This window comes from Hyperolius riggenbachi, chromosome 6 (assembly GCF_040937935.1).
Source record: "Hyperolius riggenbachi isolate aHypRig1 chromosome 6, aHypRig1.pri, whole genome shotgun sequence".
Taxonomy (NCBI): domain Eukaryota; kingdom Metazoa; phylum Chordata; class Amphibia; order Anura; family Hyperoliidae; genus Hyperolius; species Hyperolius riggenbachi.
The window spans coordinates 373976887-374004141 of NC_090651.1; the positions used below are offsets into that span (position 1 = coordinate 373976887).

General features: G+C 50.5%; 1 protein-coding gene across 2 annotated transcripts in view; it reads left to right on the forward strand.

Annotated features, from left to right (window-relative positions):
- The window catches only part of TRNAU1AP (tRNA selenocysteine 1 associated protein 1), a 36203-nt gene extending 13770 nt beyond the window's left edge, over positions 1-22433 (forward strand). For both annotated transcript variants that reach the window (XM_068241915.1, XM_068241914.1), the window contains exons 5-7: positions 17193-17340; positions 19562-19595; positions 21784-22433. In XM_068241915.1, the coding sequence (XP_068098016.1) occupies positions 17193-17340; positions 19562-19595; positions 21784-21920 (319 nt within the window). In that variant the 3' untranslated portion in view covers positions 21921-22433. The remainder of the gene's footprint in view (positions 1-17192; positions 17341-19561; positions 19596-21783) is intronic.
- The last annotated feature ends 4822 nt before the right edge of the window (positions 22434-27255 follow it).

Below are 27255 nucleotides of genomic sequence, written 5' to 3' on the forward strand. Positions count from 1 at the left end.
GCCGAGTGCTGTGTGTACTATCCTCAGTAGTGTGAGAGCAGTACAAGAGCCTGCAGCACACCGTGATAAGAGGCCGAGTGCTGTGTGTATCCTCAGTAGTGTGACAGCAGTACAAGAGCCTGCAGCACACCGTGATGAGAGGCCCAGTGCTGTGTGTACTATCCTCAGTAGTGTGACAGCAGTACAAGAGCCCGCAGCACACAGTGATAAGAGGCCCAGTGCTGTGTGTATCCTCAGTAGTGTGACAGCAGTACAAGAGCCTGCAGCACACCGTGATGAGAGGCCCAGTGCTGTGTGTACTATCCTCAGTAGTGTGACAGCAGTACAAGAGCCTGCAGCACACCGTGATAAGAGGCCCAGTGCTGTGTGTATCCTCAGTAGTGTGACAGCAGCACAAGAGCCTGCAGCACACCGTGATGAGAGGCCCAGTGCTGTGTGTATCCTCAGTAGTGTGACAGCAGTACAAGAGCCCGCAGCACACCGTGATGAGAGGCCGAGTGCTGTGTGTACTATCCTCAGTAGTGTGACAGCAGTACAAGAGCCCGCAGCACACCGTGATGAGAGGCCCAGTGCTGTGTGTACTATCCTCAGTAGTGTGAGAGCAGTACAAGAGCCTGCAGCACACCGTGATGAGAGGCCCAGTGCTGTGTGTACTATCCTCAGTAGTGTGAGAGCAGTACAAGAGCCTGCAGCACACCGGGATAAGAGGCCCAGTGCTGTGTATCCTCAGTAGTGTGACAGCAGTACAAGAGCCTGCAGCACACCGTGATGAGAGGCCCAGTGCTGTGTGTATCCTCAGTAGTGTGACAGCAGTACAAGAGCCTGCAGCACACCGTGATGAGAGGCCCAGTGCTGTGTGTACTATCCTCAGTAGTGTGAGAGCAGTACAAGAGCCTGCAGCACACCGTGATGAGAGGCCGAGTGCTGTGTGTACTATCCTCAGTAGTGTGACAGCAGTACAAGAGCCTGCAGCACACCGTGATAAGAGGCCCAGTGCTGTGTGTATCCTCAGTAGTGTGACAGCAGTACAAGAGCCTGCAGCACACCGTGATGAGAGGCCCAGTGCTGTGTGTACTATCCTCAGTAGTGTGACAGCAGTACAAGAGCCTGCAGCACACCGTGATGAGAGGCCCAGTGCTGTGTGTATCCTCAGTAGTGTGACAGCAGTACAAGAGCCTGCAGCACACCGTGATGAGAGGCCGAGTGCTGTGTGTACTATCCTCAGTAGTGTGAGAGCAGTACAAGAGCCTGCAGCACACCGTGATGAGAGGCCGAGTGCTGTGTGTACTATCCTCAGTAGTGTGAGAGCAGTACAAGAGCCTGCAGCACACCGTGATGAGAGGCCGAGTGCTGTGTGTACTATCCTCAGTAGTGTGAGAGCAGTACAAGAGCCTGCAGCACACCGTGATGAGAGGCCCAGTGCTGTGTGTATCCTCAGTAGTGTGACAGCAGTACAAGAGCTCGCAGCACACCGTGATAAGAGGCCCAGTGCTGTGTGTATCCTCAGTAGTGTGACAGCAGTACAAGAGCCTGCAGCACACCGTGATGAGAGGCCCAGTGCTGTGTGTATCCTCAGTAGTGTGAGAGCAGTACAAGAGCCTGCAGCACACCGTGATGAGAGGCCCAGTGCCGTGTGTACTATCCTCAGTAGTGTGAGAGCAGTACAAGAGCCTGCAGCACACCGTGATGAGAGGCCCAGTGCTGTGTGTACTATCCTCAGTAGTGTGAGAGCAGTACAAGAGCCTGCAGCACACCGTGATGAGAGGCCCAGTGCTGTGTGTATCCTCAGTAGTGTGAGAGCAGTACAAGAGCCTGCAGCACACCGTGATAAGAGGCCCAGTGCTGTGTGTACTATCCTCAGTAGTGTGACAGCAGTACAAGAGCCTGCAGCACACCGTGATGAGAGGCCCTGTGCTGTGTGTATCCTCAGTAGTGTGACAGCAGTACAAGAGCCTGCAGCACACCGTGATGAGAGGCCGAGTGCTGTGTGTACTATCCTCAGTAGTGTGACAGCAGTACAAGAGCCTGCAGCACACCGTGATGAGAGGCCGAGTGCTGTGTGTACTATCCTCAGTAGTGTGAGAGCAGTACAAGAGCCTGCAGCACACCGTGATGAGAGGCCCAGTGCTGTGTGTATCCTCAGTAGTGTGACAGCAGTACAAGAGCCTGCAGCACACCGTGATGAGAGGCCGAGTGCTGTGTGTACTATCCTCAGTAGTGTGAGAGCAGTACAAGAGCCTGCAGCACACCGTGATAAGAGGCCCAGTGCTGTGTGTATCCTCAGTAGTGTGAGAGCAGTACAAGAGCCTGCAGCACACCGTGATGAGAGGCCCAGTGCTGTGTGTACTATCCTCAGTAGTGTGAGAGCAGTACAAGAGCCTGCAGCACACCGTGATGAGAGGCCCAGTGCTGTGTGTACTATCCTCAGTAGTGTGACAGCAGTACAAGAGCCTGCAGCACACCGTGATGAGAGGCCCAGTGCTGTGTGTACTATCCTCAGTAGTGTGAGAGCAGTACAAGAGCCTGCAGCACACCGTGATGAGAGGCCCTGTGCTGTGTGTACTATCCTCAGTAGTGTGACAGCAGTACAAGAGCCTGCAGCACACCGTGATGAGAGGCCCTGTGCTGTGTGTACTATCCTCAGTAGTGTGAGAGCAGTACAAGAGCCCGCAGCACACCGTGATGAGAGGCCCTGTGCTGTGTGTACTATCCTCAGTAGTGTGACAGCAGTACAAGGGCCTGCAGCACACCGTGATGAGAGGCCCAGTGCTGTGTGTATCCTCAGTAGTGTGACAGCAGTACAAGAGCCTGCAGCACACAGTGATGAGAGGCCCAGTGCTGTGTGTATCCTCAGTAGTGTGACAGCAGTACAAGAGCCTGCAGCACACCGTGATGAGAGGCCCAGTGCTGTGTGTATCCTCAGTAGTGTGAGAGCAGTACAAGAGCCTGCAGCACACCGTGATGAGAGGCCCAGTGCTGTGTGTATCCTCAGTAGTGTGAGAGCAGTACAAGAGCCTGCAGCACACCGTGATGAGAGGCCGAGTGCTGTGTGTACTATCCTCAGTAGTGTGACAGCAGTACAAGAGCCCGCAGCACACCGTGATGAGAGGCCCAGTGCTGTGTGTACTATCCTCAGTAGTGTGACAGCAGTACAAGAGCCTGCAGCACACCGTGATGAGAGGCCCAGTGCTGTGTGTACTATCCTCAGTAGTGTGACAGCAGTACAAGAGCCCGCAGCACACCGTGATGAGAGGCCGAGTGCTGTGTGTACTATCCTCAGTAGTGTGACAGCAGTACAAGAGCCTGCAGCACACCGTGATGAGAGGCCGAGTGCTGTGTGTACTATCCTCAGTAGTGTGAGAGCAGTACAAGAGCCTGCAGCACACCGTGATGAGAGGCCCAGTGCTGTGTGTATCCTCAGTAGTGTGAGAGCAGTACAAGAGCCTGCAGCACACCGTGATGAGAGGCCCAGTGCTGTGTGTACTATCCTCAGTAGTGTGACAGCAGTACAAGAGCCCGCAGCACACCGTGATGAGAGGCCGAGTGCTGTGTGTACTATCCTCAGTAGTGTGACAGCAGTACAAGAGCCTGCAGCACACCGTGATGAGAGGCCCAGTGCTGTGTGTACAATCCTCAGTAGTGTGACAGCAGTACAAGAGCCTGCAGCACACCGTGATGAGAGGCCCAGTGCTGTGTGTACTATCCTCAGTAGTGTGACAGCAGTACAAGAGCCTGCAGCACACCGTGATGAGAGGCCCAGTGCTGTGTGTACTATCCTCAGTAGTGTGAGAGCAGTACAAGAGCCTGCAGCACACCGTGATGAGAGGCCCAGTGCTGTGTGTATCCTCAGTAGTGTGACAGCAGTACAAGAGCCTGCAGCACACCGTGATGAGAGGCCCAGTGCTGTGTGTACTATCCTCAGTAGTGTGACAGCAATACAAGAGCCTGCAGCACACCGTGATGAGAGGCCCAGTGCTGTGTGTACTATCCTCAGTAGTGTGACAGCAGTACAAGAGCCTGCAGCACACCGTGATGAGAGGCCGAGTGCTGTGTGTATCCTCAGTAGTGTGACAGCAGTACAAGAGCCTGCAGCACACCGTGATGAGAGGCCCAGTGCTGTGTGTACTATCCTCAGTAGTGTGAGAGCAGTACAAGAGCCTGCAGCACACCGTGATGAGAGGCCGAGTGCTGTGTGTATCCTCAGTAGTGTGACAGCAGTACAAGAGCCTGCAGCACACCGTGATGAGAGGCCGAGTGCTGTGTGTACTATCCTCAGTAGTGTGAGAGCAGTACAAGAGCCTGCAGCACACCGTGATAAGAGGCCCAGTGCTGTGTGTATCCTCAGTAGTGTGACAGCAGTACAAGAGCCTGCAGCACACCGTGATGAGAGGCCCAGTGCTGTGTGTACTATCCTCAGTAGTGTGACAGCAGTACAAGAGCCTGCAGCACACCGTGATGAGAGGCCCAGTGCTGTGTGTACTATCCTCAGTAGTGTGACAGCAGTACAAGAGCCTGCAGCACACCGTGATGAGAGGCCCAGTGCTGTGTGTATCCTCAGTAGTGTGAGAGCAGTACAAGAGCCTGCAGCACACCGTGATGAGAGGCCGAGTGCTGTGTGTACTATCCTCAGTAGTGTGACAGCAGTACAAGAGCCTGCAGCACACCGTGATGAGAGGCCCAATGCTGTGTGTATCCTCAGTAGTGTGAGAGCAGTACAAGAGCCTGCAGCACACCGTGATGAGAGGCCCAGTGCTGTGTGTACTATCCTCAGTAGTGTGACAGCAGTACAAGAGCCTGCAGCACACCGTGATGAGAGGCCCAGTGCTGTGTGTATCCTCAGTAGTGTGAGAGCAGTACAAGAGCCTGCAGCACACCGTGATGAGAGGCCGAGTGCTGTGTGTACTATCCTCAGTAGTGTGAGAGCAGTACAAGAGCCTGCAGCACACCGTGATGAGAGGCCCAGTGCTGTGTGTACTATCCTCAGTAGTGTGACAGCAGTACAAGAGCCTGCAGCACACCGTGATGAGAGGCCCAGTGCTGTGTGTATCCTCAGTAGTGTGAGAGCAGTACAAGAGCCTGCAGCACACCGTGATGAGAGGCCGAGTGCTGTGTGTACTATCCTCAGTAGTGTGAGAGCAGTACAAGAGCCTGCAGCACACCGTGATGAGAGGCCGAGTGCTGTGTGTACTATCCTCAGTAGTGTGAGAGCAGTACAAGAGCCTGCAGCACACCGTGATGAGAGGCCGAGTGCTGTGTGTACTATCCTCAGTAGTGTGAGAGCAGTACAAGAGCCTGCAGCACACCGTGATGAGAGGCCCAGTGCTGTGTGTATCCTCAGTAGTGTGACAGCAGTACAAGAGCCTGCAGCACACCGTGATGAGAGGCCCAGTGCTGTGTGTATCCTCAGTAGTGTGACAGCAGTACAAGAGCCTGCAGCACATCGTGATGAGAGGCCCAGTGCTGTGTGTATCCTCAGTAGTGTGAGAGCAGTACAAGAGCCTGCAGCACACAGTGATGAGAGGCCCTGTGCTGTGTGTACTATCCTCAGTAGTGTGACAGCAGTACAAGAGCCTGCAGCACACCGTGATGAGAGGCCCAGTGCTGTGTGTACTATCCTCAGTAGTGTGACAGCAGTACAAGAGCCTGCAGCACACCGTGATGAGAGGCCCAGTGCTGTGTGTACTATCCTCAGTAGTGTGAGAGCAGTACAAGAGCCTGCAGCACACCGTGATGAGAGGCCGAGTGCTGTGTGTACTATCCTCAGTAGTGTGACAGCAGTACAAGAGCCCGCAGCACACCGTGATGAGAGGCCCAGTGCTGTGTGTATCCTCAGTAGTGTGACAGCAGTACAAGAGCCCGCAGCACACCGTGATGAGAGGCCCAGTGCTGTGTGTACTATCCTCAGTAGTGTGACAGCAGTACAAGAGCCTGCAGCACACCGTGATGAGAGGCCCAGTGCTGTGTGTACTATCCTCAGTAGTGTGACAGCAGTACAAGAGCCTGCAGCACACCGTGATGAGAGGCCCAGTGCTGTGTGTACTATCCTCAGTAGTGTGACAGCAGTACAAGAGCCCGCAGCACACCGTGATGAGAGGCCCAGTGCTGTGTGTACTATCCTCAGTAGTGTGACAGCAGTACAAGAGCCTGCAGCACACCGTGATGAGAGGCCCAGTGCTGTGTGTACAATCCTCAGTAGTGTAACAGCAGTACAAGAGCCTGCAGCACACCGTGATGAGAGGCCCAGTGCTGTGTGTATCCTCAGTAGTGTGACAGCAGTACAAGAGCCTGCAGCACACCGTGATGAGAGGCCGAGTGCTGTGTGTACTATCCTCAGTAGTGTGACAGCAGTACAAGAGCCTGCAGCACACCGTGATAAGAGGCCCAGTGCTGTGTGTATCCTCAGTAGTGTGACAGCAGTACAAGAGCCTGCAGCACACCGTGATGAGAGGCCCAGTGCTGTGTGTACTATCCTCAGTAGTGTGACAGCAGTACAAGAGCCTGCAGCACACCGTGATGAGAGGCCCTGTGCTGTGTGTATCCTCAGTAGTGTGAGAGCAGTACAAGAGCCTGCAGCACACCGTGATGAGAGGCCCAGTGCTGTGTGTACTATCCTCAGTAGTGTGACAGCAGTACAAGAGCCTGCAGCACACCGTGATGAGAGGCCCAGTGCTGTGTGTACTATCCTCAGTAGTGTGACAGCAGTACAAGAGCCCGCAGCACACCGTGATGAGAGGCCCAGTGCTGTGTGTACTATCCTCAGTAGTGTGACAGCAGTACAAGAGCCTGCAGCACACCGTGATGAGAGGCCGAGTGCTGTGTGTACTATCCTCAGTAGTGTGACAGCAGTACAAGAGCCCGCAGCACACCGTGATGAGAGGCCGAGTGCTGTGTGTACTATCCTCAGTAGTGTGACAGCAGTACAAGAGCCTGCAGCACACCGTGATGAGAGGCCCAGTGCTGTGTGTATCCTCAGTAGTGTGAGAGCAGTACAAGAGCCTGCAGCACACCGTGATGAGAGGCCCAGTGCTGTGTGTACAATCCTCAGTAGTGTGACAGCAGTACAAGAGCCTGCAGCACACCGTGATGAGAGGCCCAGTGCTGTGTGTACTATCCTCAGTAGTGTGACAGCAGTACAAGAGCCTGCAGCACACCGTGATGAGAGGCCCAGTGCTGTGTGTATCCTCAGTAGTGTGAGAGCAATACAAGAGCCTGCAGCACACCGTGATGAGAGGCCCAGTGCTGTGTGTACTATCCTCAGTAGTGTGACAGCAGTACAAGAGCCTGCAGCACACCGTGATGAGAGGCCGAGTGCTGTGTGTACTATCCTCAGTAGTGTGAGAGCAGTACAAGAGCCTGCAGCACACCGTGATGAGAGGCCCAGTGCTGTGTGTACTATCCTCAGTAGTGTGACAGCAGTACAAGAGCCTGCAGCACACCGTGATGAGAGGCCCAGTGCTGTGTGTACAATCCTCAGTAGTGTGACAGCAGTACAAGAGCCTGCAGCACACCGTGATGAGAGGCCCAGTGCTGTGTGTATCCTCAGTAGTGTGACAGCAGTACAAGAGCCTGCAGCACACCGTGATAAGAGGCCCAGTGCTGTGTGTACTATCCTCACTAGTGTGACAGCAGTACAAGAGCCCGCAGCACACCGTGATAAGAGGCCCTGTGCTGTGTGTACTATCCTCAGTAGTGTGAGAGCAGTACAAGAGCCTGCAGCACACCGTGATGAGAGGCCCAGTGCTGTGTGTACTATCCTCAGTAGTGTGACAGCAGTACAAGAGCCTGCAGCACACCGTGATGAGAGGCCCAGTGCTGTGTGTATCCTCAGTAGTGTGAGAGCAGTACAAGAGCCTGCAGCACACCGTGATGAGAGGCCCTGTGCTGTGTGTACTATCCTCAGTAGTGTGAGAGCAGTACAAGAGCCTGCAGCACACCGTGATAAGAGGCCCAGTGCTGTGTGTGTATCCTCAGTAGTGTGACAGCAGTACAAGAGCCTGCAGCACACCGTGATAAGAGGCCCTGTGCTGTGTGTGTATCCTCAGTAGTGTGACAGCAGTACAAGAGCCTGCAGCACACCGTGATGAGAGGCCCAGTGCTGTGTGTACTATCCTCAGTAGTGTGAGAGCAGTACAAGAGCCTGCAGCACACCATGATGAGAGGCCCAGTGCTGTGTGTACTATCCTCAGTAGTGTGACAGCAGTACAAGAGCCTGCAGCACACCGTGATAAGAGGCCCTGTGCTGTGTGTGTATCCTCAGTAGTGTGACAGCAGTACAAGAGCCTGCAGCACACCGTGATAAGAGGCCCTGTGCTGTGTGTGTATCCTCAGTAGTGTGACAGCAGTACAAGAGCCTGCAGCACACCGTGATGAGAGGCCCAGTGCTGTGTGTACTATCCTCAGTAGTGTGACAGCAGTACAAGAGCCTGCAGCACACCGTGATGATAGGCCCAGTGCTGTGTGTATCCTCAGTAGTGTGACAGCAGCACAAGAGCCTGCAGCACACCGTGATGAGAGGCCCAGTGCTGTGTGTACTATCCTCAGTAGTGTGACAGCAGCACAAGAGCCTGCAGCACACCGTGATGAGAGGCCCAGTGCTGTGTGTATCCTCAGTAGTGTGACAGCAGCACAAGAGCCTGCAGCACACCGTGATGAGAGGCCCAGTGCTGTGTGTATCCTCAGTAGTGTGACAGCAGTACAAGAGCCTGCAGCACACCGTGATGAGAGGCCCAGTGCTGTGTGTACTATCCTCAGTAGTGTGAGAGCAGTACAAGAGCCTGCAGCACACCGTGATGAGAGGCCCAGTGCTGTGTGTATCCTCAGTAGTGTGACAGCAGTACAAGAGCCTGCAGCACACCGTGATGAGAGGCCCAGTGCTGTGTGTACTATCCTCAGTAGTGTGAGAGCAGTACAAGAGCCTGCAGCACACCGTGATGAGAGGCCCAGTGCTGTGTGTATCCTCAGTAGTGTGACAGCAGTACAAGAGCCTGCAGCACACCGTGATGAGAGGCCCAGTGCTGTGTGTACTATCCTCAGTAGTGTGACAGCAGTACAAGAGCCTGCAGCACACCGTGATGAGAGGCCCAGTGCTGTGTGTATCCTCAGTAGTGTGACAGCAGTACAAGAGCCTGCAGCACACCGTGATGAGAGGCCCAGTGCTGTGTGTACTATCCTCAGTAGTGTGACAGCAGTACAAGAGCCTGCAGCACACCGTGATGAGAGGCCCAGTGCTGTGTGTATCCTCAGTAGTGTGACAGCAGTACAAGAGCCTGCAGCACACCGTGATGAGAGGCCCAGTGCTGTGTGTACTATCCTCAGTAGTGTGAGAGCAGTACAAGAGCCTGCAGCACACCGTGATGAGAGGCCCAGTGCTGTGTGTATCCTCAGTAGTGTGACAGCAGTACAAGAGCCTGCAGCACACCGTGATGAGAGGCCCAGTGCTGTGTGTATCCTCAGTAGTGTGAGAGCAGTACAAGAGCCTGCAGCACACCGTGATGAGAGGCCCAGTGCTGTGTGTATCCTCAGTAGTGTGACAGCAGTACAAGAGCCTGCAGCACACCGTGATGAGAGGCCCAGTGCTGTGTGTATCCTCAGTAGTGTGACAGCAGTACAAGAGCCTGCAGCACACCGTGATGAGAGGCCCAGTGCTGTGTGTACTATCCTCAGTAGTGTGAGAGCAGTACAAGAGCCTGCAGCACACCGTGATAAGAGGCCCAGTGCTGTGTGTATCCTCAGTAGTGTGACAGCAGTACAAGAGCCTGCAGCACACCGTGATGAGAGGCCCAGTGCTGTGTGTACTATCCTCAGTAGTGTGACAGCAGTACAAGAGCCTGCAGCACACCGTGATAAGAGGCCCAGTGCTGTGTGTATCCTCAGTAGTGTGACAGCAGTACAAGAGCCTGCAGCACACCGTGATAAGAGGCCCAGTGCTGTGTGTATCCTCAGTAGTGTGAGAGCAGTACAAGAGCCTGCAGCACACCGTGATAAGAGGCCGAGTGCTGTGTGTACTATCCTCAGTAGTGTGACAGCAGTACAAGAGCCTGCAGCACACCGTGATGAGAGGCCCAGTGCTGTGTGTACTATCCTCAGTAGTGTGACAGCAGTACAAGAGCCTGCAACACACCGTGATGAGAGGCCCAGTGCTGTGTGTACTATCCTCAGTAGTCAGACAATCGATTGAGGTCCGCACAATCTTGAAGTCGTTTTCAAGTCTTTATTTAAACAAGATTAAAACATAATGCTATAAGCAGCAACAGTCAGCTGTTTCGGGCTCCTGCCCTTTGTCAAGCCGCCCAGCATTAACCACACATAGCATAACAAGCACTATATATACAAATGGTCAGCCAATCATTACATAGACAGTCAGAAGCGGACCTGATGGGGAACTTCTCATTATTATGCATAGAGCTCATCACATGACTATTGCTAAACACCCCATTGGTTATCACATATTTGGCAAAAATGCAATTGTAAATAAGAGGAAAGTTAGCAGATCAAACTTCCGCATCAACTCACAGCATAATTCCTTCTATAGGTATGTTTATCTGCATAACACCACCTCAGTCCGCTCACCCGCAGACCACACCGATCCCACACGCTTCCGGGATGAGTCGCATACAGCATCCGAGCGGCAACCAGGGCCACGCCTCTCCATGACACCAGCTAGTGTGTTGAAACCAGCCAATGGAGCGGTGCGTGGCGGCCTGCCCAATAATGTGACGTCCACGCGTCCTATCTCCAAGGGGACGCTAGTAAACATCAACAAGGGCCAATAAAAAACAAGAAAAAAGACGCTGCATGAAACTCACCACCTCCGGCCGCGCAGGAGATCGGGGCGCCCACAGGAATGATTGACAAAACCTATAAATATAAAAATGAAAATAAAAGATATCAAATACGACATAAGGAACATCTAGATAACACCAACAATAAACACCGCTATAAATTGAAGTTAAGGTCATAATCTTTATTAAGACCCGTTCTGATAGTATCTAACTCGCGTATCCACCTTGCTTCAGTTTTTAATAATAGTCTCTCTCTGTCACCTCCCCTAACAGTACGGGGGACACCCTCAATCACCATTACCCGCAATTGGCTAACATTGTGTCTAGCAAGTGTAAAATGTTCCGATACCGCCTGATCCATACATTTATTGCGTATGGCTGATTTATGCGACGACATTCTTTTCTTGAGGCTCTGGGTAGTCTCACCCACATAACATTTGCCACACGGGCATTTAATCATGTATACTACCCAACTTGAGTCACAGGTAAATCTACCCCGCACTCTATATCGATTGCCTCTAGCTGGGTGATTGAAGGTATCCCCTTTAATGATACTGTTGCAGAGGTGACAGGACAAACAGGGAAATGTACCACACGGACCTCTAATACCCTTGCGTGAACTTACGTCTGAATGTACTAGTTTGCTTCTAAGGGAGGGTGCTCTCTTATAGGAAAAGAGTGGGAGTTGATTAAATTCTCTAATAGCTGGGAGGGAATCACTTAAAATATTCCAGTTGCGACGTATACACTTTTCCACCTCATTGCTGATGGTACTATAGGTGGATACAAAGGCCACCCTACCATCAGCACGTTGTCTCTTTTTATCTCTATTCGGTCTTCTACATTTGTTAAGCTGCTCTGTCAAAATATTATCAGGGTATCCACGATTTTTAAACCGATCAACCATGTCCAACAGACTCCCAGACTTGTTCTCCTCATCACCCACTATTCTATCAATTCTTTGGAATTGGCCACCTGGAATATTATATACTGTATGTCTCGGGTGAAAACTCTGAAAATGAAGGATAGAGTTCCGATCGGTTTCTTTTCTGAACAGATCGGTTATTAGTTTACCATCCCGCTTTGACACCATAGTATCTAGATAAGAAATCTTATTCAAATCAAAATTGATGGTGAGTTTGATGGCGGCACACTTGGTGTGGAGGGAGTTAATAAATTCGACCAGAGTCGAGTGCGGCCCCGCCCACACGCAAAAGACGTCATCGATGTAACGCCACCAACACCAACGTAGTGTGACAGCAGTACAAGAGCCTGCAGCACACCGTGATGAGAGGCCCAGTGCTGTGTGTACTATCCTCAGTAGTGTGACAGCAGTACAAGAGCCTGCAGCACACCGTGATGAGAGGCCCAGTGCTGTGTGTACTATCCTCAGTAGTGTGAGAGCAGTACAAGAGCCTGCAGCACACCGTGATGAGAGGCCCAGTGCTGTGTGTATCCTCAGTAGTGTGACAGCAGTACAAGAGCCTGCAGCACACCGTGATGAGAGGCCGAGTGCTGTGTGTACTATCCTCAGTAGTGTGACAGCAGTACAAGAGCCTGCAGCACACCGTGATGAGAGGCCCAGTGCTGTGTGTACTATCCTCAGTAGTGTGACAGCAGTACAAGAGCCTGCAACACACCGTGATGAGAGGCCCAGTGCTGTGTGTACTATCCTCAGTAGTGTGACAGCAGTACAAGAGCCTGCAGCACACCGTGATGAGAGGCCCAGTGCTGTGTGTACTATCCTCAGTAGTGTGACAGCAGTACAAGAGCCTGCAGCACACCGTGATAAGAGGCCCAGTGCTGTGTGTATCCTCAGTAGTGTGACAGCAGTACAAGAGCCTGCAGCACACCGTGATGAGAGGCCCAGTGCTGTGTGTACTATCCTCAGTAGTGTGACAGCAGTACAAGAGCCTGCAGCACACCGTGATAAGAGGCCCAGTGCTGTGTGTATCCTCAGTAGTGTGACAGCAGTACAAGAGCCTGCAGCACACCGTGATGAGAGGCCCAATGCTGTGTGTATCCTCAGTAGTGTGACAGCAGTACAAGAGCCTGCAGCACACCGTGATGAGAGGCCCAGTGCTGTGTGTACTATCCTCAGTAGTGTGACAGCAGTACAAGAGCCTGCAGCACACCGTGATAAGAGGCCCAGTGCTGTGTGTATCCTCAGTAGTGTGACAGCAGTACAAGAGCCTGCAGCACACCGTGATAAGAGGCCCAGTGCTGTGTGTATCCTCAGTAGTGTGAGAGCAGTACAAGAGCCTGCAGCACACCGTGATGAGAGGCCCAGTGCTGTGTGTATCCTCAGTAGTGTGACAGCAGCACAAGAGCCTGCAGCACACCGTGATAAGAGGCCCAGTGCTGTGTGTATCCTCAGTAGTGTGACAGCAGTACAAGAGCCTGCAGCACACCGTGATGAGAGGCCCAGTGCTGTGTGTACTATCCTCAGTAGTGTGAGAGCAGTACAAGAGCCTGCAGCACACCGTGATGAGAGGCCCAGTGCTGTGTGTACTATCCTCAGTAGTGTGACAGCAGTACAAGAGCCTGCAGCACACCGTGATGAGAGGCCCAGTGCTGTGTGTATCCTCAGTAGTGTGAGAGCAGTACAAGAGCCTGCAGCACACCGTGATGAGAGGCCCAGTGCTGTGTGTACTATCCTCAGTAGTGTGACAGCAGTACAAGAGCCTGCAGCACACCGTGATGAGAGGCCCAGTGCTGTGTGTACTATCCTCAGTAGTGTGAGAGCAGTACAAGAGCCTGCAGCACACCGTGATAAGAGGCCCAGTGCTGTGTGTATCCTCAGTAGTGTGAGAGCAGTACAAGAGCCTGCAGCACACCGTGATGAGAGGCCCTGTGCTGTGTGTATCCTCAGTAGTGTGACAGCAGTACAAGAGCCTGCAGCACACCGTGATGAGAGGCCCAGTGCTGTGTGTACTATCCTCAGTAGTGTGACAGCAGTACAAGAGCCTGCAGCACACCGTGATGAGAGGCCCAGTGCTGTGTGTACTATCCTCAGTAGTGTGACAGCAGTACAAGAGCCTGCAGCACACCGTGATGAGAGGCCGAGTGCTGTGTGTACTATCCTCAGTAGTGTGACAGCAGTACAAGAGCCTGCAGCACACCGTGATGAGAGGCCCAGTGCTGTGTGTATCCTCAGTAGTGTGACAGCAGCACAAGAGCCTGCAGCACACCGTGATGAGAGGCCCAGTGCTGTGTGTACTATCCTCAGTAGTGTGACAGCAGTACAAGAGCCTGCAGCACACCGTGATGAGAGGCCGAGTGCTGTGTGTACTATCCTCAGTAGTGTGAGAGCAGTACAAGAGCCTGCAGCACACCGTGATGAGAGGCCCAGTGCCGTGTGTACTATCCTCAGTAGTGTGACAGCAGTACAAGAGCCTGCAGCACACCGTGATGAGAGGCCCAGTGCTGTGTGTACTATCCTCAGTAGTGTGACAGCAGTACAAGAGCCTGCAGCACACCGTGATGAGAGGCCGAGTGCTGTGTGTACTATCCTCAGTAGTGTGAGAGCAGTACAAGAGCCTGCAGCACACCGTGATGAGAGGCCCAGTGCTGTGTGTATCCTCAGTAGTGTGACAGCAGTACAAGAGCCTGCAGCACACCGTGATGAGAGGCCCAGTGCTGTGTGTATCCTCAGTAGTGTGACAGCAGTACAAGAGCCTGCAGCACACCGTGATGAGAGGCCCAGTGCTGTGTGTATCCTCAGTAGTGTGACAGCAGTACAAGAGCCTGCAGCACACCGTGATGAGAGGCCCAGTGCTGTGTGTATCCTCAGTAGTGTGACAGCAGCACAAGAGCCCGCAGCACACCGTGATGAGAGGCCGAGTGCTGTGTGTACTATCCTCAGTAGTGTGACAGCAGTACAAGAGCCTGCAGCACACCGTGATGAGAGGCCCTGTGCTGTGTGTACTATCCTCAGTAGTGTGAGAGCAGTACAAGAGCCTGCAGCACACCGTGATGAGAGGCCCAGTGCTGTGTGTATCCTCAGTAGTGTGACAGCAGTACAAGAGCCTGCAGCACACCGTGATGAGAGGCCCAGTGCTGTGTGTATCCTCAGTAGTGTGACAGCAGCACAAGAGCCTGCAGCACACCGTGATGAGAGGCCCAGTGCTGTGTGTACTATCCTCAGTAGTGTGACAGCAGTACAAGAGCCTGCAGCACACCGTGATGAGAGGCCGAGTGCTGTGTGTACTATCCTCAGTAGTGTGACAGCAGTACAAGAGCCTGCAGCACACCGTGATGAGAGGCCCAGTGCTGTGTGTACTATCCTCAGTAGTGTGAGAGCAGTACAAGAGCCTGCAGCACACCGTGATGAGAGGCCCAGTGCTGTGTGTATCCTCAGTAGTGTGACAGCAGTACAAGAGCCTGCAGCACACCGTGATGAGAGGCCGAGTGCTGTGTGTACTATCCTCAGTAGTGTGACAGCAGTACAAGAGCCCGCAGCACACCGTGATGAGAGGCCCAGTGCTGTGTGTATCCTCAGTAGTGTGAGAGCAGTACAAGAGCCTGCAGCACACCGTGATGAGAGGCCCAGTGCTGTGTGTACTATCCTCAGTAGTGTGACAGCAGTACAAGAGCCTGCAGCACACCGTGATGAGAGGCCGAGTGCTGTGTGTATCCTCAGTAGTGTGACAGCAGTACAAGAGCCCGCAGCACACCGTGATGAGAGGCCGAGTGCTGTGTGTATCCTCAGTAGTGTGACAGCAGCACAAGAGCCCGCAGCACACCGTGATAAGAGGCCCAGTGCTGTGTGTATCCTCAGTAGTGTGAGAGCAGTACAAGAGCCTGCAGCACACCGTGATGAGAGGCCCAGTGCTGTGTGTATCCTCAGTAGTGTGACAGCAGTACAAGAGCCTGCAGCACACCGTGATGAGAGGCCCAGTGCTGTGTGTACTATCCTCAGTAGTGTGAGAGCAGTACAAGAGCCTGCAGCACACCGTGATAAGAGGCCCAGTGCTGTGTGTATCCTCAGTAGTGTGAGAGCAGTACAAGAGCCTGCAGCACACCGTGATGAGAGGCCCAGTGCTGTGTGTACAATCCTCAGTAGTGTGACAGCAGTACAAGAGCCTGCAGCACACCGTGATAAGAGGCCCAGTGCTGTGTGTATCCTCAGTAGTGTGAGAGCAGTACAAGAGCCTGCAGCACACCGTGATGAGAGGCCCAGTGCTGTGTGTATCCTCAGTAGTGTGACAGCAGTACAAGAGCCTGCAGCACACCGTGATGAGAGGCCCAGTGCTGTGTGTACTATCCTCAGTAGTGTGAGAGCAGTACAAGAGCCTGCAGCACACCGTGATAAGAGGCCCAGTGCTGTGTGTATCCTCAGTAGTGTGAGAGCAGTACAAGAGCCTGCAGCACACCGTGATGAGAGGCCCAGTGCTGTGTGTATCCTCAGTAGTGTGACAGCAGTACAAGAGCCTGCAGCACACCGTGATGAGAGGCCCAGTGCTGTGTGTATCCTCAGTAGTGTGACAGCAGTACCAGAGCCCGCAGCACACCGTGATGAGAGGCCCAGTGCTGTGTGTACTATCCTCAGTAGTGTGAGAGCAGTACAAGAGCCCGCAGCACACCGTGATGAGAGGCCCAGTGCTGTGTGTACTATCCTCAGTAGTGTGAGAGCAGTACAAGAGCCTGCAGCACACCGTGATGAGAGGCCCAGTGCTGTGTGTACAATCCTCAGTAGTGTGAGAGCAGTACAAGAGCCTGCAGCACACCGTGATAAGAGGCCCAGTGCTGTGTGTATCCTCAGTAGTGTGAGAGCAGTACAAGAGCCTGCAGCACACCGTGATGAGAGGCCCAGTGCTGTGTGTATCCTCAGTAGTGTGACAGCAGTACAAGAGCCTGCAGCACACCGTGATGAGAGGCCCAGTGCTGTGTGTACTATCCTCAGTAGTGTGAGAGCAGTACAAGAGCCTGCAGCACACCGTGATAAGAGGCCCAGTGCTGTGTGTATCCTCAGTAGTGTGAGAGCAGTACAAGAGCCTGCAGCACACCGTGATGAGAGGCCCAGTGCTGTGTGTATCCTCAGTAGTGTGACAGCAGTACAAGAGCCTGCAGCACACCGTGATGAGAGGCCCAGTGCTGTGTGTACTATCCTCAGTAGTGTGACAGCAGTACAAGAGCCTGCAGCACACCGTGATGAGAGGCCCAGTGCTGTGTGTATCCTCAGTAGTGTGACAGCAGTACAAGAGCCTGCAGCACACCGTGATGATAGGCCCAGTGCTGTGTGTATCCTCAGTAGTGTGACAGCAGCACAAGAGCCCGCAGCACACCGTGATAAGAGGCCCAGTGCTGTGTGTATCCTCAGTAGTGTGACAGCAGTACAAGAGCCTGCAGCACACCGTTATGAGATAAAATCTACTGTTTCTTTAATCTGCCTTTTTTCTTCCTTTTTAGCCCTCCAAGAAATCCTGCGGCGGAGTACGTACAGGCGTTCAACTACTACACTCAGCAATTCCAGCAGATGCTTTCCAACTGGAAATACGACCCAAAAACCAATGCATACAGCTACCAGCAGTATGGCTACACACCGAGCAACTGGGAGGTAAGTAACTAACAAGAGACAGTATGAGGGTTCTACAGAGACAAGTTTTCAAGTTCTCAAGTTTTGTCACACTGCAGAAGATTTGAAAAGGGCAATTTAAAGGGGCACTACATACAGTAGCAGGAAATAAAAAAAAAAAGCAGAGAAAAGAGCCCCCAATAAATATCGTTAACAACATTAGAACATTTAAAGTTTTTAAAGTATGATATAGTTTTAGAAGTTTGCAATGTTATCCGGGGGTTGGTTAGGGTTAGGCACCACCGGGGGGGTGGGGTGGTTAGGGTTAGGCACCACCGAGGGGGTGGGGTGGTTAGGGTTAGGCACCACCGGGGGGTAGGTTAGGGTTAGGCACCACCGGGGGGGTGGGGTGGTTAGGGTTAGGCACCACCGGGGGGGTGGGGTGGTTAGGGTTAGGCACCACCGGGGGGGTGGGGTGGTTAGGGTTAGGCACCACCGGGGGGGTGGGGTGGTTAGGGTTAGGCACCACCGGGGGGGGGTGGGGTGGTTAGGGTTAGGCACCACCGGGGGGGTGGTTAGGGTTAGGCACCACCGGGGGGGTGGTTAGGGTTAGGCACCACCGGGGGGGTGGGGTGGTTAGGGTTAGGCACCACCGGGGGGGTGGTTAGGGTTAGGCACCACCGGGGGGGTGGTTAGGGTTAGGCATCACCAGGGGGGTGGTTAGGGTTAGGCATCACCAGGGGGTGGTTAGGTTAGGTTTAGGCACCATCGGGGGAGGGTTCTGTGTGAGAGTAGGGTTGGGTGAGCTGTATTGATGAATTGCGTGAAGATTTTTAACATTTAATATATTTTCGTTATTATTTCTCATTTGTTTTAAAACCAGTATTTATCGTTAACCAAGTTTGACAACAATATTTATCGTTATAAGATTTCGTTATCCACCAGCGCCATTTCGTTATCCAGCTGGGCCCTTTTTTCCTGGCGCTCTTCATGCATCATGCACGCCTATATACACATTTATATACAATGTACATTTGTGCTAGAGTAAATACACTGTAAATGGCTTTGTTTCTATGTAGTTGTCACTTACAGTAAGTATTATAATCTACCAACTCTAAACCTGTTACTGACAGTTTTTGGAAAAGTACCGTATTTTTCGTTATATAAGACACACCTCCCCCAAAAATGGGGAGGAAAAAGTCACTGCCTCTTATATTCCAAATGCAGGAAGTCCTCCACTTATGAACGCCCACCGATAGGAACCCCTGACTCGCCGCGATGTCTGGGACTCCCTGTATTGTCCCCATGTCCACCTTCGATACCCGTGTGTAGATAAAAGCGGCGGCGGCATGTCTCTCACCACATCCATCGGAGCCCACGGTGATCAGAGACCTTTCCCTCACGGCTCCCCTAGTGCTGGTCGCATGTAATGACACGATCAGCAGAAGCCGGCACTAGGGGAGCAGTAAGATAGAGGAGAGGTCTCTGATCCCCGTGGGCTACGATGGATGAGATAAGAGATGAGCTGCTGCTATTATCTATACACCGGAGAGAAGACATGGGGACACAGGGGGTACAAGGGGAACTCAATAATTGGGAGAAGAACATTTACAAGACGACCCTGGACCATAGATGCACCATATTTAGTATATACATCACCCCTGGTTTCTTTTCTCTAAAAAATACAGTACATCTCCTCATTAGGGATTCTTAGTGAAATATTATTTATTTTCAGGGGAACTCCAGTGGCACAATCCAACTGCCAAAATGAAGAGTATACAGGAAGACTGGTTTGATTTAGGTCCATTCTAGGGAGTGCTTTTGAAACAAATCAAAAGAAACTTTGAGAATCCCCCCTGAGTAGATGGACTAATCCATAACCTGTCAATAAGAGGTTCAGAGTTGGTAGATTATTTCTCTAACTGTTAGTGACGGGTAATTAGGAAGAAACCTATTGGGATATAGTGCATTTACTTTGAGACAAACGGATGTAAATGAAACATAGATATTTGATATTTTCCAGTTTTTCACCATATTGCCTGTTTAATTTAGAGCTTGTACACATATAGGACATCTGTCTCCCAACTTCACAAACCTATTATCTATTTATTACATAAGGTTTTCTGTAGTTTTAGGAGTGTCCAGTAGGTGGCGCAGTGGTAGTAGTGCAAGGCAAGCCATAGCTGTATCTCAGCACAGTTTTGTGTGTTAGAGCCGATCCTGTGTTTTTAGAATATTCATGTTTTTCTTTTGTTTATTTCAGACATCAGAAGAATTTGGAGAGGAGGCGCTGGAAGGTAATGTTTGCTCCCGGGGCTTTGTGTGTTTTACAGCAGAAGGCTCTCCCACTGCCGCCGACACAGGAAATGGAAGCTGCGTTAGCAAGTGAAAGACACTGTTCAGTTAGCTGTCAGCAGAAATAGATGCCAGCTTATTGACTGACTGCTAGATGCCTCCATGTATCAGTGTGACATCGGCTCCCTGAGATTTAGGCGACCAGCCTAGGGTAGACTTTTTCTGCTCATCCCCTTATTGTAGCGGTAGCTCCAGGCTGTCTTCCTGAATCTGAGAAGTGTTGCTGGTGTGTAGGAAACGTATGTGGATCCGTTCAGTCAGGTGATAGATCTGCAGGCTCTGATTCGCTGGTCTTGATCATGTGCTAAAGCAGTAAGAGATCCCAGCAAATCACAGCCCTGCATACCAATCCCCTGCTCACATGCTTCTCCACAAGCAATTCTACAGGCTGAGCAGCCCTTATCTTAGGGTAATCGTGGTTTGGGTGTCTTGGCACCCTATGGAAAAAAATACAGGAGACAGAAAAGGGAGCCCGATAGTGCAGTATGTCAATAGTAGGTGTGTGGAGAAATCAATTGATTGAAAGGGCTACTCACAAAGGAGGGTTGCAAGGGGAAACCGACCACAGGAAGCAGGTGGAGACCATAAACCCGACTCCACTCGGGGTGGTCCTGGACGGACCTGGTTGCGGTCGCTCTCTTAGACGAAAAAGGATGGACAAAACATTAACCGTGGTAAAACAACAGGTGTTCTGTCACCACCCCTCGGACAAACATGTACGGGGGTATAACTATGCACAATAAGGGAAAGAGGCGCCCTGATTTGAATAAAAGCTTTTAAAACCAGTTTAAAAACGAAAAAGAAAAATGAGGTATCTTACCTCAATGACGAAATCTCTGTAAACTTACAAAAGATTTTTATTTGAGCACAGGCAACGCGTTTCACGGGTCTGAGCCCGCTTCCTCAGGCCAATACAGTGCCAAATGACAGAAATCATGTAGCATAGGGAACCTTTCTATGCTACATGATTTCTGTCATTTGGCACTGTATTGGCCTGAGGAAGCGGGCTCAGACCCGTGAAACGCGTTGCCTGTGCTCAAATAAAAATCTTTTGTAAGTTTACAGAGATTTCGGTCATTGAGGTAAGATACCTCATTTTTCTTTTTCGTTTTTAAACTGGTTTTAAAAGCTTTTATTCAAATCAGGGCGCCTCTTTCCCTTATTGAGCTTATCTTAGGGTCACTGTCAGGGGAGGTATCGCCCTGGATACTGTAGTTACCCTTCATGCTCACCAGATATTTACATAAACAAAATCCTGCACAATCTTCACTTAATATTATAAACCTATTGCAGTGCTTGGTCTGCAGCAATATCACACTATGCACTTGGAGGGGTAAAACCGCCCTGTTGGGACTCCGGTTCCACAAGTTTCAGCAGTTCCCGTCCTCTGTACAGGCTAACACTGGCCGGAACACCCCAGGGAAACCAGATACATTGGCCTTTATCGAATCATCATTTTGCATCTTCTAAAAAGAAAATAACCTTTCAGTACTTAGCAATTGAAAAAGTTGGTCAGAAGTGATATCTAACTTATTTTAGTATTTTTTTGCATGCTGGAAGCTTTAAATTTTTTTTATTTTTTGTTTTTTTTTATTGTTGGCAAGGTTCAAGGTTTGAATATGTCTCCTTGGAGAAGACTCAGGAGAAAAGTTCATAAGATATGGGCCCTATTTGAGCACATAAAATTGACAATGCGTTTTGCAGGTGCTTCCCCACTTCCTCAGAAGAAACAGGTGCATTAACTGCTATGGCTAGGTAGCGAGCATGAGCTCCTCCTTGTTCAGCTGCAACTGACTCCTCCCACCAGGTACCAGCCTTTCTAGTTCCAGTGGTCCTAGCTCCCATTCACTAAAGCGTGCAATCGCTTCCTATTGTTATTCTGTGGGGAGCATGGGTCGCTGGAACTAAATGCTGCTGTTCTTCTTCAACATAGAGGCACCTGGAAGATGGAGGAGACCACACCTACTACTACCCTGGGATAAAAGAAGGCAGTGGACAGTTCAGGGCAGTGCTGAGCTAGTCAGCTCTAGTCATGTTGTATTTTTTCTTGTTTAGTTTAGCAATCCCCATTATTACGGCAGAAGCTTGCTGGATTTTGGATGAGCATTCATCTGTGTTGTCTTCCCGCAGACCCCAACCCACCGCTGGACTTGAATGAGGCCAACAGGGAGTTTATGGAGCAGAGTGAAGAACTGTATGAAGCCTTGATGGAATGTCACTGGCAGCCGCTGGACACCGTCACCTCCAAAGTCCCCACTGAATCCTAACCGCTGTCCCACTGAAACCTAACCGCTGTCACACTGACTGTCATGTTTCTGGGGACTAAATCCTGCATCGTCAAGCGGAACTGAAGCCCTCCCAAATCCGCACCGCAAATAGACACATATGAGAATATGAATCAATATTTTTCCTTCCAGTATGAGACACTTTTATAGTTTGATAACCGTGGCTAAAGTTTAATTATCTTGTGTGCTGTCTCTGTCAGGAGTTTACAGGACCGAGGGGAGGGGCTCTTTGACAAGAGGAAGGGGAAGTGTCTGCTCTATGACTCGCACATCTCCTAGAACACAACATCTGTGCCCACTACCCTGAATGACTGTAAGCCGCCACACATTTTCAAGTTCTATGTGAAAGGAGCAGCTGACTCTGGAAGGAAATGCAGATCTGTTACTCTCCAGTAATGTCTTCGATTTTGTTTTTGTTGTATTGCTAAGACCTTAGTTCTGTTTTGAACTTTTTTGTTGTAACAAAAATTCCAATAACATATATTTGCTGAAACAGCTATTTTGTCATTCAATGTTATTAAACAAGAATTTTGTTTTTTTTATTTACAAATGAAGCCAGACATGATTCTCCTCCTCCTGCCAAAATGCAGATGTCTCTTCTCTCTATAGCTCTCTACACACAATATACTGCAGTCCACGGAGAAGAACAATAAATGATGCATAAGCTGAGATGCGTTTAAAATACTGTCCCAACGGTGGTAAAAAACAGCGATTGTCATCAATGACTGATCTGTCCTAACGGATCTGTTCAGATGATAATTGCTGTTAGTTGTTTGTACCGAACCATAAGCAATGATCGATCTGTACAAAAAATACTTATGTGTGGCAAATTTCACACTTCCGGGTCTTCATTTTTGCACTTCTGTTAAAGGACAACTGAAGTGAGAAGAATATGAAGACTGACATATTTATTTCCTTTTAAACAATACCAGTTCCCTGGTATTTAATTCTTTTAAGCAAAACCAGTTGCCTGGCAGACCTGCTGACCCTCTGCCTCTAATACTTAGATTATAAACTCAACCTAGTTCTAATCAGGACTGGGGCTTTACATACACATAACATATGATCTATAACTTCACTTAGCCTTTGTCTGGGTGCACACATAACCGTGAAAGGTCGCGTTTTCTGTCGTGTGGGGTTTTTTTTTTTTTTGCGTTTTGTAATTTCCGCATATGCATTCTAGTGTTTTGCGTGTGTTTAAGCGTTTGCGGTTTGAATATACAAAATGCATATGCAAATCACTAGGAAGACAACAGGAAGTGGAAATGCATCATAAAACAATTTTAAAAAAAATGCATACCATTGTGTTCCCATTGACTTTCATTATGTGTGTTTTTGAATACTATGCAACAAAGCCAGCGTTTTTAAAAACGCACGCATACAAACGCATATTTTTCATGTGGCCTATAGACTTTCCTTAGCAGCATTTTATGCAACGCTAGCGTTTCTGCTAAGTGTGCACCTGGCCTAACAGGTGAGGTCATTAGTGTCTCAGAGCTGATTAACTACCTCTGTGGATTTCCACAAAACATGCAGTGCTGGTGGGCCTTGAGGACAGGGTTGGGGAACACTGATTTAATTCACTAACCTTTCAGAAATCCTTTCTCTTGTCTGATGTATTCCAGCAGTGGGCTGTGAACTAATAACTAAAATCCATTACAGCCTTCTACCTCTTCCTCTCCCTCCTGTTAGTGCATTGCCCCCAGCGTACAGTTGTGGGTGTTGCTCTGATCTCGCTGTGTATGCGTGGGCGGTCTCCTGTGATATTGCTGTGTATGCGTGGGCGGTCTCCTGTGATATTGCTGTGTATGCGTGGGCGGTCTCCTGTGATCTCGCTGTGTATGCGTGGGCGGTCTCCTGTGATATTGCTGTGTATGCGTGGGCGGTCTCCTGTGATATTGCTGTGTATGCGTGGGCGGTCTCCTGTGATATTGCTGTGTATGCGTGGGCGGTCTCATGTGATCTCGCTGTGTATGCGTGGGCGGTCTCCTGTGATATTGCTGTGTATGCGTGGGCGGTCTCCTGTGATATTGCTGTGTATGCGTGGGCGGTCTCCTGTGATATTGCTGTGTATGCGTGGGCGGTCTCCTGTGATATTGCTGTGTATGCGTGGGCGGTCTCATGTGATCTCGCTGTGTATGCGTGGGCGGTCTCCTGTGATATTGCTGTGTATGCGTGGGCGGTCTCCTGTGATATTGCTGTGTATGCGTGGGCGGTCTCCTGTGATATTGCTGTGTATGCGTGGGCGGTCTCCTGTGATATTGCTGTGTATGCGTGGGCGGTCTCCTGTGATATTGCTGTGTATGCGTGGGCGGTCTCCTGTGATATTGCTGTGTATGCGTGGGCGGTCTCATGTGATCTCGCTCTGTATGCGTGGGCGGTCTCATGTGATCTCGCTCTGTATGCGTGGGCGGTCTCGTGATCTCGCTCTGTATGCGTGGGCAGTCTCCTGTGAACTCGCGGTGCAGGCGTGGGCAGTCTCCTGTGATCTCGCTGTGTATGCGTGGGCAGTCTCCTGTGATCTCACTCTGTATGCGTGGGCGGTCTCCTGTGAACTCGCGGTGCAGGCGTGGGTGTTGCGCTGATCTCGCTGTGTATGCGTGGGCGGGCTCCTGTGAACTCGCGGTGCAGGTGTGGGTGTTTTATATTCATCTATAATCTCTTACAGTAGTTATCTGACAGCAGAGGGACCATCAATAGTTTGCAGCGAGCTGATTCTGCACAATGGTATTATCTCCCACCATTGTTCATCGCTCTTCTCTGCTGACTGCGCTATCTCCTCCCATGTGACTGGCAGGCAGTTATATGTAATTCTGCATGTCAGGACAGTCACAACAGCAGCAGATCTGATGGGGGGAGGGAGGGGGAGGCTACAAGTTATCTATCATCACTTCTGTATTCACATAAACTTATCATGTTAACCACTTCCTTGCTGCATCCGTATCCTTGCTTTATGGTTGCAGGATCTCCCGCTTCTTTTCCATAAGGTATCAGAAAGAGTTACACCTGAGTGAGAAGCATTGGGTGGAAGCTGACGTTCTGACTTCCAGGAACAACTGAAGCTGGATCTATCTACTTTTATTTTAAAGCAAATCTCTGCTTTTACTAAGAAACTGCTATCAGTCTGCATCATTGCTGTACAAATCTTTGCATAATCTTGTTAAAGGACACCAGAGACGCTTTAAACTAAATGTTTTATACATACATGGGGTATCCTCCAGCCCCATCCGCCTGGATCTCTCCCACGCCGCCGTCCTCATCCTTCTGCAGCTTCAGTACCGGGTCCCGTAACTTTGGCCAGTCTGCACAAGAGAAGTGTGTTATTTACGTATCTCTCCAGCGGCTGCCGGTGAAATACGTAGCGGCCGCATTTCCCTTGCGCAGACTGGCCGCCACTGGCTGAAGTGACTGGACATGTTACCGACGCAGGAGAAGGCTGAGGACGGCGGCGTAGGAACGATCCAGGCGGATGGGGCTGGTGGATACATCAGGTATGTATAAAACGTTTAAAGGGGAACTGAAGAGAGAGGTATATGGAGGCTATCATGTTTATTTCCTTTTAGACAATACCAGTTGCCTTGCAGCCCTGCTGATCCTCTGCCTCTAATACTATTAGCCATAGCCCCTGAACAAGCATGCAGCAGATCAGGTGTTTCAGTGGTTCAGACTTATAAGTCTGATCTGACAAGACTAGCTGTATGCTTGTTTCTGGTTTTAATCAGATACTACTGCAGAGAAATAGACCAGCAGGGCTGCCAGGCAACTGGTATTGATTAAAAGGAAATAAACATGACAGCCTCCATATACCTCTCTCTTCAGTTCCCCTTTCACTTAAAATGTCTCTGGTACACTTTAAAGGACAGCTGAAGGGAGAGAGATATGGAGGAGGCCATATTTACTTACATTTAAAGGGGAACTGAAGTAAGAGGTATACGGAGGCTGCCATATTTATTTCCTTTTAATCAATACCAGTTGCCTGGCAGCCCTGCTGGTCTATTTCTCTGCAGTAGTATCTGAATCACACCAGAAACAAGCATGCAGCTAGTCTTGTCAGATCTGACTTTAAAGTCTGAAACACCTGATCTGCTGCATGCTTGTTCAGAGGCTATGGCTAATAGTATTAGAGGCAGAGGATCAGCAGGGCTGCCAGGCAACTGGTATTGCTTAAAAGGAAATAAACATGGCAGCCTCCATATACCTCTCTCTTCAGTTCTCCTTTAAAAAAATACAGATTGACCAGCTGTCCTTCTGATCCTCTGCTTTCAATGCTTAAAGGGACCCTAAACTGAGAAGGATATGGATTTTTCCTTTTAAAACAATACCAGTTGCCTGACTCTCCTGCTGACTCTGTGTGTCTAATGCTTTCAGCCACAGCCCCTCAACAAGCATGCAGATCAGGTGCTCTGACTGAAGTCAGACTGGATTAGCTGCATGCTTGTTTCAGGTGTGTGATTCAGCCACTACTGCAGCCAAAGAGATCAGCAGGACTAACAAGCAACTGGTATTATTTAAAAGGAAACATCCATATCCCTCTCAGTTAAGGTTCCCTTTAACAAAAACGATGCAATTTCCCATGATCCAACAGGAATCTGCAAATTTTTACGACATGTCCGATCACTTTCAACAACAGGATCGATTTTGCAAAGTTGATTACCTGTCGATCAAAATGGGAAATTGAATTGTGTGTACGCAACCTAATACTTCAGAGAGAGAAGCAGCCCCTGCGTCTTTAGGGGTCCCAGACTAATACTTCCTTCCGATAAAGGGCTCCATCCTTCAGATCAGGTGTGTTTGTGGCTACACTTGTTATGGGTGAGACAATTATAATGTTCACACTTGTCATATGACCCTTGTGAGATAGGCCTCCAGGCTGTGAGGGACACCAGGGGTAGGAAAGTGTGTAAACAATGTGGGCCCCTTAATTTAGTTACACCCCTGGTCATAGACCCTGAACAAGCATACAGATCAGATGTTTCTAACTGAAGTCTGGCCTGAATAGCCACATGCTTGTTTAAGGTGTCTTATCCAGACGCTACTGCAGCCAAAGAGTTCAGCAGGACTGCCAGGCAACTAGCTTTGTTTAAAATGAACCTGAGATGGTTCAGGCTGCATTATTTATACTTATCTTGGGCTTCCTCCAGCCCCATGTGGTCGGTTGGCTCCATCGTCGGTTGGCTCCATCGCCGTCCTCCCCATTCTCCCATGGTAGCCACCGGTATTTCTGTTGGTCAGAGCCAGTCAGTCTTCTGCGCTTGCGTGGCCCGGCTGCACATGGGCCCACCGTCACACGGGCGGGCCATGCATACGCAGAAGACTG